This window comes from Rhinolophus ferrumequinum (genome assembly GCF_004115265.2).
Source record: "Rhinolophus ferrumequinum isolate MPI-CBG mRhiFer1 chromosome 15 unlocalized genomic scaffold, mRhiFer1_v1.p scaffold_54_arrow_ctg1_1, whole genome shotgun sequence".
Lineage (NCBI taxonomy): Eukaryota > Metazoa > Chordata > Mammalia > Chiroptera > Rhinolophidae > Rhinolophus > Rhinolophus ferrumequinum.
Window position 1 is genome coordinate 1,768,937 of NW_022680357.1, and position 12,074 is coordinate 1,781,010.

General features: G+C 53.9%; 1 protein-coding gene across 1 annotated transcript in view; it reads right to left on the reverse strand.

Annotated features, from left to right (window-relative positions):
* KATNIP (katanin interacting protein) overlaps positions 1–12,074 on the reverse strand; it is a 113,606-nt gene that overhangs the window by 11,341 nt on the left and 90,191 nt on the right. The window contains exons 19-20 of the mRNA XM_033102108.1: positions 6,097–6,274; positions 1,377–1,542 (exon numbers count right to left, since the gene is read on the reverse strand). Coding sequence (XP_032957999.1) covers positions 1,377–1,542; positions 6,097–6,274 — 344 coding nt within the window. The remainder of the gene's footprint in view (positions 1–1,376; positions 1,543–6,096; positions 6,275–12,074) is intronic.

Here is a 12,074-nt window from a genome sequence, read left to right on the forward strand (position 1 = left end):
TCACTGGGCACATAAACCTGAAAAGTGTAGGGCGACCGGCTTCAGGCATGGCTGGATGGGGGGACCCAAAAACCGTCGCTATGTTCACTCCGCTTTCTTGGGGGTAATTCCAGCCCCGACCCAGGGCTGAGCCTGGATCCCGGACTAGCCCGATTGAGAACTCTAACCCACACGTCATGTGATTGGTCCACCCTCCTGGAACTTGGCCAGCACAGTCAGTGTGACTGCTGGGGTCTTGCTGGCTCGCTTCAAGAGAGGAGTTCTCTCTTCTGCTGGATTTCGAGCCTGCAGGACAGAAGCCTAGAGCTGCCAGGGTCTGCCCCATGGAGAAAGCCACTTGGACATGAAGCTGGCAACAGAGCAAAGCAGAGGTCTGGGGAGAACCGTCCCTCTTCCGGGGCCAACACCTCCTCCAGGAAGCAACCCTGACTTCCCCAGGCCTCTGTTCATTCCCTCGGAGGGGGCTTCTGTTATAACCTCTTGCAGGACTTTGGCACGTGGGGGGAGCCCAGACCGGGCTCTCAAGACCCGAGGCCAAGTCCTGGCTGTCAGTTTTCATGTGGGAAAGGGGTGACGGCCACCTTCCAAGGCAGACATCCTCCTCCTCCTAATTTCACAGACAAGGAAACTGAGGCTGGGAAAGCAGACCACGTTGCAAAGGTCACACGGCTGGTAAGGGTCAGGCAGAGATTCAGGCTCAGGGCTTGTGACCCCAGGGCCCTAACTGCATTACTGTATTCAGGCGACACTTCCGTGTAGTGGGAGGGGATACATCTTTCATGGTTCCTAGTCACACAGGTCAGAAAAGCTCAGGCAAACGGGCACTTCTGATGCCTGTTTCCCCCTCCCAGGGGAGGCCGCTGCGCTTTCCCACCCAGCAGACGGACAACAGTATGGAGCTTCGAGTGTGGGCCCCAAGCCAGGCAGATGTGGACTGGGGCTCTCGCTGTGGGACGCCGGAGGAGTGACTGGCTCTTTCTGAACTTCACTTATTGATACCCTAAAAGATGGAGGGATAACACCTGCCCCCCAGAGGCTGGCACGAGGGTCCAGAGAAACGCCTGACCCCAGGAAGCGCACGAGGCACAACAGGACTTCAACCAACACTGCAAGTTGGGGCCCAGCCTGCTGAGGGCCCAGAACCCCCAGAAGAGGCGAGCTGCTGCAGTTTCCCTAACTGCCTAGGCTTTTACACGCCTGCATTTGCTGTTTGCAGAGGAAGGACACGGCAGCGTGCTCTGTCCCTGGCTGTAACCCCCAGCTCCATTTGGAAAGTTCTGGAGGATTTATGCTCCTCTCTGGCAGCCAGGCTGACCATTCATCACGGCCCCCTTTTCCTGACAGTGGGCTGGGCACGGCCCCCCGTCCCGGCTCACCCCTCGATAGGTGTCCTCAGGAGATTTATTGTAGTTCCAGAAGCGCAGGCCCGCGATACTTTCAGCTCTGTCGAAGCAAATGGTGACTATGTGGTCCAGGCCCGGTGAGAAGGGGACCAGCCACATGTGCTCGTCCTCCATTGTGAGGTTGGCTCCATCGATTAACCTGCACGCAGAGGGGCGGGAGCGGTGAGGTGGGGGTGGCCCAGCATGGGGTCTGCACCCGGACCTGGCCCCATCGAGCCCACTAAGGGAGGTGAGACTAATTAAAGCAACAGTGCGGGGCCACCTCATCTCACCTGAGACGAGACAAAATAAGAAAACAGGGGAAAAAGTAACCATCTATGCTATTTAAGGGGCAGGGAAGCAGTCACCAGTATTTTTGTAAAGGGGGAGGGGCAGGGAATGTGTCCCTTTTCAGGACCCTTTAAGCCGGTGATTCCGTTTTCTGGAATTTTTGTCCCCTCAGGAAAATGTATTCAACATGTGGGAAAGGCTATCGGCACCAAGATATTCATTATAATCTTATTTATATGAGAAAAATAAAAAAATAACCTAAGAGGTCTGAGAACAGGGAAAAGGCTCAATCTGCACAGCTGTTAAAAGCGACAATTGCCGGGCTGGTGCAGTAACGTGGGGGCCATGGTGGGCGGGGCCTGAGCCGACCTTGGAGCTGCACAATGAGGACAGGACCAGAGCGGCGACACAAAAGGGAAAAACACAGCGAGCGTGTCAGAGCGGAAGGATGGGACATGAACCTCGCTCTCTCGTCCAGACTTTCTGTAAAATGCTGTAATGACTCGACTGCACATTTGGAGAGGCTTCTATCCTTTCTTCCTTGGGCTTGGGGAGAGACGCTAAAGCGTCGGGATGAGTTTGGCAGCTCCTGGGCAGCTGTGGGAGCGGGTCCGGCCTAGCACCACACAGCCTGGGCATGTCAGGGAGCTTCCCACCAACAGGTCGGTGTGCTTCTCAGCCGCTGTTCTGAATGTGTCCCCTTGCCCACGTTGCACCCCTATCCTGGCCAGTTTCTGGCTCTCCTGCCTCGTCCTCCTCCCCTCTGCCCATGTTTGTCCCAAAGCTGCCAGCTGCCCTGGACTGCCCAGCTCGCTTCAGCCCAGCCCAGAATCGAGCCTCTATCCTTCTGGCTCCCGGCCCGGCCTTGGGGACGGGGGCGTCCCTCTCAGTCTCTTGGGCGATGCCATCCCCTCACCCTTCCATTTTCCTGGTGACTTTGAAGCTGCTGCACTGGGAGAAACTCACGCTGTTGCCATGTTTCCTGGATTTTTAAAATAAACTTCTTTTTTTCCCCCCTTTTACATTTAAAGTTTTAGAGTTGGCACAAATCTGATCATCTAAGTGTTTATCCAGGAAGGTAATGTTTCCTTTTTTTCTCTAAAAGGCTGTTATTAAACTGATGGAGGATAGTGTGTTTTACAATCGCTGGCATCGGAAAACAGGAAATTCAGCCATTTAACACTGGGTGTTTGTGGAGTTAAGCTGACTACAGAACCTTCCATTTCCTTCCAAAAGCAATTACCTCTCTGTCCTGGAGCTGGAGCTGCCTGAGAGCAAAACTGCTGCCCAATTTTGAGAGTCGAGAGGCTTGTTGAAGCGTTTACAGCTGACTGTGCAGGGAGGTCCCTACAAGAATATCCACATGACACCTCCTACCTTTGTCCACAGGAAAAGCCTAGAAACAATGACCAACCCACTAGCAATGAGCGTCCCCAGTGGCCAGACTATGGTCTCTAGATACCATTTCCCACCAGAAGGAGCTAGAGTTTCGTGGAGAAATGGCTGGTTCCATGTCTGGGACAGAAATATACAAGATGAGTACATTGGAAACTTATATAATAAAATCATTCTTTTTAAAAAGAAATATACGAGATGAGCCTGGAATAGCTTGTCACGTCAGAAAGCAGGGAAGCTGGGGGTGGACAGGTGGCTCAGTTGGTTAAAGCGCGAGCTCTTGGCAACGGGGCTGCCGGTTCGATTCCCACATGGGCCAGCGAGCTGCGCCCTCCGCAACTAGGATGAAGTCAACGAGCTGCCGCTCAGCTTCTGGGTGGCCAGATGGCTCAGGTGGTTGGAGTGCGCACTCTCAAACCACAAGGCTACCGGTTGGTGGGCTGCACCCCCTGCAACTAACAACGGCAACGGACCTGGAGCTGAGCTGCACCCTCCACAACTATGATTGAAAGGACAACAACTTGACTTGGAAAAAAGTCCTGGAAGTACACACTGTTCCCCAGTAAAGTCCTGTTCCCCTTCCCCAATAAAATTTAAAAAAAAAAAAAAAGAAAAGAAAGCAGGGAAGCCGTCAGACTGCTATTTTAACCTTTTCGCTGCGATGTTTATCTATGGTCGAATGGTATTTCCAGGCCACTGACTGCAGCGTTCGAATTTTACCCCACGAGCTCAGTGTGCCAGAAAGGAAGTTTAGGAAAGCAGGTGTACATTTTTCTACATAGTTGTGTTTTTCAAGAATGAATAACAATAGATTTTTATACTTTCGAGTTATCATTTATTTTAATAAAATGTAGCACCTTAACTGTATTTACTTAAACATATAAATACCGTATTATTTTTGACACATTTTGGAGACCAAAATTGAAATGAATTAATGCAGTAAAAAGGTTAAAACAGGATTCAGGAGTTGCCAGGGTAGAGCATCCATAGGATAAAAACAGCAATAGACTGAAACCCTTCCATGATTTACGATAGTCAGAAACAACCAAACTTTTTGAAAGATGCTAGAGAAACAATTTGTTATTTTAAAAACCGAAAAACAAAGGGAAGGAATCAAGCATTTTAGACTGCCTTTCCTATTTGAATTCTACCTCAGAGTGACCAAATAATTAAGGGAAAATTTCTCTTTACTGATGAAAAAAAGACTGAGAGGATCGGTGTATCGCCTGTTTGCAACCCCGAATAAATTAATGGATCTAAGCACTGAGCGCTGGCCGCCAAAGAGCCTGACAACTAGACATTCTATGTGTCCTGAAGGGAATACACGGTGACATCTGTGTTCCGAGGGTCATGTCTTGTCCCAATCTGATCAGGCCTCTAGATCTAATGACCAATTTACAAGAAATACTGGGGTCCAAGGAACAGGTTAAACAATACCATAGAGATTTAACCAGTAAAATCCAGGGCAAAAAAATCTGGTTTCTTCGACAGATAATTTATAAGAAAAAGATGAAAAAAGATGGAAAGGAAGCAAGAGATTACAAGAGGCTTCAGAAACATATCAACCAATCACAGTGCAGGGATCTTATCTGAGTCTCAATGCAAGACACAAACTGTAAAAAAAAGACTGTCATTGAAATAGGAACATGCTGGACATCTAGTAATTTAAGGAATGATAATTTTTTTACGTATGAGAATGGTACTGAGATTTTGCTTTCTTTTTAAAGTCCTTCTTCACTGTTTGGGGATACAGACTGAAATATTTAGAGATGAAATGCTATCAGGCCTGGGATTTGCTGCGTTAAAGTCTGGGCAGGCGGGTGGTAAATGGGTGGTGGGTGGGTGTGGATGAACGAGGGGGGTGGGAAGCGGGGAATGGGATCCAAGAGCCCTAAGTCTAAGTTCGCAGGAGTGTGAGTTGCCAAGATGCAGAGCGCAGAGTGGCCCCCGAGCTGGCAATGACAACAGGACATGCGGGTCGCAGTTAAGAGGCACCTTATAGAAGCAGGGTGGGGTCACCCACTGACCTCCACACACACACTCTGGACCAGGCAGAGGCAGCAGCAGTCAAGTAGAAATCCCCTTTCCACCCTCCAGCCATGGGATTTATTGTCCCCATTCTACTGATAGGGAAACCGAGGCAGAGAAGACAGCATAACTCAGAAGTTAAGTCTATGGGTGCCGGTCTCCCATGGTCCTGCACTCAGATCAGGATTCCGCCACTCACAGCTTCGTCTGCATGACCTTGGGCCAGTTTTCAGCCTCTCCGTCCCTCAGTTTACATGGGGCCCTCTGAGAGCTCTTTAATGTTGAAATGGATGAATCCCTGTAACCTACTTAGCATAGCCCAGCATCTGGCATTTAATAATTGCTCAACAAACAGCAACTATCATTTCAGTTATTATTATTGAACAGGTTAAGAAACTTACTAACTAGCTGGCAGGGGGCAGAGCTGGGATTTGAACTCTCATCCCTCTGACGCCCCTAGACGTTTGCTCACACGCCCAGGCAGGGCCCAGCCTGAGCAGTGGGGGCGGGGTAAGGCGTAAGAGCAGGTGACGGCCCCCAGGGATCGATGCTGTATTTCAGGCTTGTTCTGTTACTGGCTTGACTCAGCCTGGACTTATGAAATCTGACGAATGCAGAGGAAAGCACGGACACTTCCTCAGCAGTCACCTCCCACCTCCAGGAGGGGAAAGCTTCCTGCGCCTGACAGCCGTCCCCGCAGAGGCCTACCAAGCAGCCACTATACTCGATGTCCTGTGCTAAAAGCGCAGTGGAGAGAACACAAAGCACAGGCTGCCCGAAGCAGGAGGACCTGGCTGCCAACCCTGCCCACGACTCCCAGCTGTGTGGCCCTGGGAGGCTCCCCGCCCTCTCTGAGCCTTGGTTTCCCTCGACTACAAAATGGGACAAGCACAGACCTCCCGGGATGGCGGGGAGGAGGTGGAGTACAGGTTGCTATTTGAGGTTTGAAGCTGAAGCCTAAGATGCCGTCGTGAGAGTTAAGCCTCTTACAGACACCTACTTGTCCAGGGTCCGGGAGTCGTCCGTATACTCGGGGAGGTCATTTAAGTCCCGGGGGCAGGCGGAGATCTGCTGCGGGCGGATGGGCAGTGCCTGGCCGTCCCTGCTCACCACCTCCAGGCCCGTGAGCCCCAGGTAATGCAGGTCGCCCCAGGAGGCAGTGAAATTCAGCTGCAGGCCTGCAACAGGGAGAAAAGGGGCCTGTGAACACTGGCGATTCAGGGGGAGGCGCCCGAGATGGAGACGAGAAGAGGAACGAGCTTTAGCCTCCGCGTTTTCTACCGACTTGGAAACCCAGACTCAAATGCCAAGTGCCTTCGGGGTGGGCTCCACACCTTCCTTTCCTCTTGGGGGCCCTCGGGCCTGGGACACAGACATGTTCAGGAAATGTCAGCGGGATGAAGGGACCAGGGTTGTTTAAACCGGGACACAGTCCTGGATCCTTTCTGTATGTGTCGATAAGGTCGACCCACCCGACGCTTAACACTCTCATGTGGCTTCCCACGCTGCCTAGGTCATCCGATTCTATCTATTTCTCTAACCTTAACTTGCACCAGGGGTCCCTGGCTTCACAAGACCGTCACTAAGTCACTCATCTATGCCTTCGCCCACCACAGGACCTTTGCACATGCTGTGCTCTCTCCGGAATGCCCGGGGCCTGGCTAACTTGTGTTCATCCCTCAGATCCCAGCGTACTTCCTCAGGGACGTCTCTGACGACAGCAAACCTCCATTCACATCCTGCCATGTCACTGTGAACTCCCCCTACCATGCCCTGGTCACCACCGGGATTTGGTGATCGTTAGGTAAATATCCATCTGCCATGACAGACAACTCCCCGAGGGCAGAAACCCCATCTATTCTGCTAGGCCACTGTGTCCCCAAAGCCTGGCACTGTGCCTGGCACATAGTAGGAGCTCAGTACAGACAATGATTCACCAAGGAACGAAAGGGAGGCAGCTGCATCAGTAAGCCACAACACTGGAAATGGACGTTTTATGCAAATTGGCCACCACCCTGAGGAGCCAGGGTAAAGGAAGGAACGTGTGGTGCCACCTCTACCCTCTGGCCTTGCCCCACCCCCGAGACCATGAAGAAGTGATCTCCTGTGGTCCTGGGAGTCACCCATCTGCCCGGGAAGCTCAAACGGCAAGAACCTATTGGTCAGGGCCTGTCGCAGGCTTGGGTGGGAGTTCTCTTACTTAACGGTCTCCCGGGAGAACAGGCCCCAGCCCAGGGAACTCTCCCACCCTTGGGGAACGTGGAGCCTATGTGAGCGCCCTTTGGTGCTGCGTCCAAAAGCTTCAAGCTCGTGGCAACTTGCACAGAATGCCACCACGGCAGCGCTGGAAGAAAAGGGCCCGGAGGTCATGCGGTCCCACCCATTTCAGCTTAGAGGAGAGGTGGGGGCCCCGGGAGGCCCCTCCCTGGAGTCCGGCTTCCTCTCCTACGCCCCTGTCCTTTCCAGCATACGTGTTAGAACTGAGCCTCAGCTCCTCTGCTCACCTGATGCCAGGGTCACTGAGCACCTTGGGGGCAGATGACAAGGACGTGTGACCAATGTGGTCCCAGGCCCATCACGGCTTTGGACAGCACTGGCAGCACACAAAATGGCCCCACATTCCTCCCACCCTGTCCCTGCCTCTGTGCAGGGACAGGGTGGGAGGAATCGGCTTTGGCCCGTGGGGCAGACGCAGAGGTGCTGCGAGCAGAGGCTGCAGAGCACGTGGACGCCGGGGCCTGTCCCTGTCCCCACGCTCGGACCTGGCCATGTGCAGGAGCCAGGAGGCTTGTCGCCCTGTCACACCGGCCAATGGCCTCCCACCTGCCGGACATGAAGGCATCCTGGCTCATTCAGCTGCCAGCCCATCTGCCGACTGGCCAGACACAGGAGCTGGCCCAGCAGGTGCCAGCCAAGCCAGCTCAGAGGAAAAGCACTGCCCAGCCAAGGTACTGAATGTTGAGCCAATCGTGAGTAAACGGGGCCTGTGCTTTGCCACTCAAGTCTGGGTTCGTTTGTTCAGCAGCAAAAGCTCCCCATCGGAGCCTGTGTCCAAATGTCATCTCCTCCGAGAAGCCTTCCCTGACCACTCGGGCCCAAAGAGCACCACGTCCCGACACTCTCTAGGTCCTTCCCCTGCTTTACGTTTCATCACAGCGCTTCTTACAGTATGTTCTACATGGACTTGCTTATTTGTTTCCATCAGTTTCCCCACTAAGACGGGGGCAGGGACTCTGACAACTGTCACTCTTGTGTCCCCAGAGCCTAGAACAGTCTCTGAAAAATAGATGGTCAATAAAAGGTTTCTTTCTTTTTAAATAAATGATTGACTGAAGAGGTTTCAGTAGATTCCTGCAGGTAAACGAATCAAAGTAAAATCACTGAGCTTCACCAAACTCCCCGTTCATGGAAAACAAATAATTAATTGAGCACCGGAGACACAGAGCAAGCAAACATGTAGTGAACTCTCTCCAGGAGCTTCCACTGCAGTGAAGACACACAATCCATCCGTAAACAGATAAATGCGATGGTTCCACAGAGTGATGAGAGCCATGAAGAAAGAGAGAGATGGGCTAGGGCACGACTGGGCGGGAGCAGGGTTAGTCAAGGAGGGCTTCTCGGAGGGGGTGACGTGAGCTGAGACCTGGTGCAGAGGTGGAAGGAGGCTGCCAGTCTTCAGCGTTTCTGGAAGAACATTCTCGGCTGAGAGGATGGCACGGGCCAAGGCCCTGGGATGGGACCACACGTGGCCTGGGGTTAGGACTGAGTCACCAAGGGGGGCGGGTGGAGAAAAACGAGACTGGAAGGTTAGGCAGGGGCTCGATCACGTCTGCATGTTCTTCTCTGGCCTGGGGAGCTCCCGGAGGCGTAGATTTCAAAGTGGGAGAGTGACACGATCTGACGTGCATCTCAGAAAAGGCACTGGGGTCGGACTCTCTAGAGAGACCAGGGCGGAGGCTGCTGCGATCCCCACGGGCTGGACAAGGGCAAGAAGGGGTCCAAACAGAGGAGAAGGGGGCAGATTCAGGGTCTGCTCTGGAGACAGCAAGCGCTGCCCGGACGCTCAACAGCCTGAATGGAAGGAGGGAAAGAGAAGACACCGTTGACCCAACGGACAGAGTGAGGGCCCTGAGAGGGACACGGTCTTGAGGTGAAGGTGGAAGAGGACGTGGGTGAGGGATCTGTGTCAGGAGAAAGGCCAGCGCCCCTCGTGACAACCAGACGCAGCGGCGCAGACTCTCCCGCGCCCGTGGTCCCTTTGCTCGCCTGGCAGAACGCGCTGCGAGGCCATCTAATTTGGGGCTGCTCCTAAAGCGGCCGCTCGCCCAGTGGAGCTAACACCCGTGCTCCATGTTCATTTTCCTCGGGTGTGTCAATTAGTGTTTATATACATGGAAATTAATTTTGTTACTCCTCGTCCACGCTTCGGTTCTCTCAAGTCCCTTGCCTGTTCATCACTGCTGATATTTGCAAAACGTCCAAAATGTGTGTCATCTGCAAATCAGCAAGTCATATATCCCCTTCCAAACCATTACCAGGATTGGCCAGATTTGCCAAGGCCGATGCATTCCCCAGGCTGCTTCATCAAAGCTCTCCCCATTTGCTCAGGCTGGTCGAGCAGGGTTAGGATTTTGGATACAGTGAGGAAAAAGCCAGAGGCTCAGAGAAGAGAGATCCAGAAAGCGCAGACCTCAGGACGTGGAGAGGGTACTTGGTCAAGAGGTTCTCCTGCCTCGCTACTGAGGAGAGAGCAGAGAAATTACACTTTCCTGGCAGCAAAAAGGTCTCTGAGCTCTACTCCAAGGCAGAGCTCCCAAAGGCACTGAAATCACATTTCTGAGAAAGGTCAGAAGCTGGCTCCATGGGAAAGACATTTGCAGACAGCATCTTTGGGGAAATCAGCACATGGAGGGGACAGCAGCTGCCTCCAGCGGCCAGCCATCGTCCCGCTTCTGCTTATGGCATCCCGACGTCCTGCGGGGACTGTCTGGGTGGCTGCCCCTGACCCCTGGACTCCAGCAATGGGCCCCTAACCCAGGCCGAGCCAGTCCGTGTTTTCCATCTTGCACCTCCTGCCCCGTAGTCCTGGTGAGTCACTGTGATTGGTTTCAGGATGTTTGGGCTTGTGATGCAAGCCAGGCTGAGGGCCGAAATTCTGGGACAACTGCTGGACGTATTGGGAATGAGAAGTTGTCTTTTAGTTGGGATTGTTGGGCAGAGGGCGGATGTGGGCCCACAGCATCCAGGAGCTCCCACGCGGACAGAGTCTGAGCGGAGACGGGCAAGAGAGAGCAAAGCAGGGCAGAGATGGAGGGAGGTGCCAGGGCCGGAGGACGTCACTTGCACACCTGGACCCAGCTGCACGGGAAGCTAGAAACCCCGACCTTTTTAGTTGCATAAGCCAATAAATTGCCTTGTTCGCTTCTCTTAGTTTGAATGCGGTTTCCACTGTCGGGGGGCGGGGGGGGTCCCGACGCAGTTGTGGGCCACCAGGTGACAAGACATGCTCGCTCTCTTTCAGGACCTCACGGTTCTGAAGAGGGTGCTGCCTTCTCACAGACCCCGCCGGGATGCAGCCTGTCGACGTGCTGAGGGGCCAGGGCAGGCTGTGAGTTCAGACTCGCCTGGTACCAGCTGTGGGACCCTAGGTGGCTTACTCACCCTCTCTGAGCCTCGGGAAATGGAAAGAATGAGAGCCGGGAGTGTTTACCGATAAGGCAGGGGAAGCCCCGGTACCATGCCTGAGCAGGAGACGACGCCCACCGTCCAACCAGGCTCCTGCCTACATTAGGTGGGCTTCTTAAACTACTCTGCTGCCCTAAAGTAACTGAGAGAGTGTTCTGGAATGGAAGGGCTGCAAGGATTCCAAATAAGGCAGCTCCCTCTTTGCTCAGAGGTAATGAGTTCTCACTAGTGACTGTGGGAGATGGATTCTCCCTGAGCACAAGGGGAGGAGGTGGGGCTGCACCGGGCCCTGAGAAGGGGGTGTGGGGGCGCTGTGGGCGCTGCAAGGACTGTGTTCTTCCCGTGAGGGGGGTGCTGACTGCTGACAGCTCACTGCTACGTGCACCCCACTGTGACTGCCCTTGGCCTTGCCCCTCCCCAGAGCCAGCCCAGATCCAGTAACAGGTAGACACAGGCATAGAAAGCCCCGCCTCCTCACAACCTGGCCGACTCCAGGGGCGGCTCAGGTCTCAGCTCCCGGTGGCGCTGGCAGAGGCCTGGATGTGGCCCAACTTTTCCCCCTGCCCAGTCCCGCTTCCTGTCCCCTCAAGAGCACTTCCCAGTGCCCTCCAGATCAGGGCCTGCTCCCTGGGAACCCCACCAGGACAGACAGGGACGGAGAGGAAGGGCATGGGGGCTGAGGCGCAGCTGGCACAGAAGCCTGCAGGGGCGTCAGGAGAGGGTGCGGGAAGGAATGCAGCACAGACCAGGCTGAACTGAGAGGCTCCCGTGTTTTTCTGGAGAAGACGGCAGGGGTGGGGGGAGAGAAGTGTGACAATGGCACAGAACAACACCTGGCATCAGAAGACGCCATGCACGGAGGCAAGAAAGAGCCGGAGGGGAGGTTACAAGGAGCAGGTGAGCAGAGAGCCTTATTAACCGGGAGCAGGAGTTGGGGGTCAGTCAGCTGCGACCTCCAAGATGCGGGCAGAGGTGCTGGCCCCACGCGCACGGAGGACGCGGGCAGAGGTCAAACGGGAAAAGGCAGCGAGAGAAGAACAGACGCGGTGAAACCTAGATGGGATCTGCTCAGAGGCCACCAATCGACAGCCAGCTGGCCGAACACACAACATGTGTTTAGTTTGGCTCCAGAGGAGTTTCAAAATATTATAAAATTAGTCACCAACATTTAACAATCTGGAGATCACACATAAAAATCTGAATGTCTGACTTCTCAGAAGACCGGCTCCACCTGGGGCAGGGACAAGGCAGGTTTCCTTTGCTCATGCTGGTTTCACCCCCCTTTGCCCCACG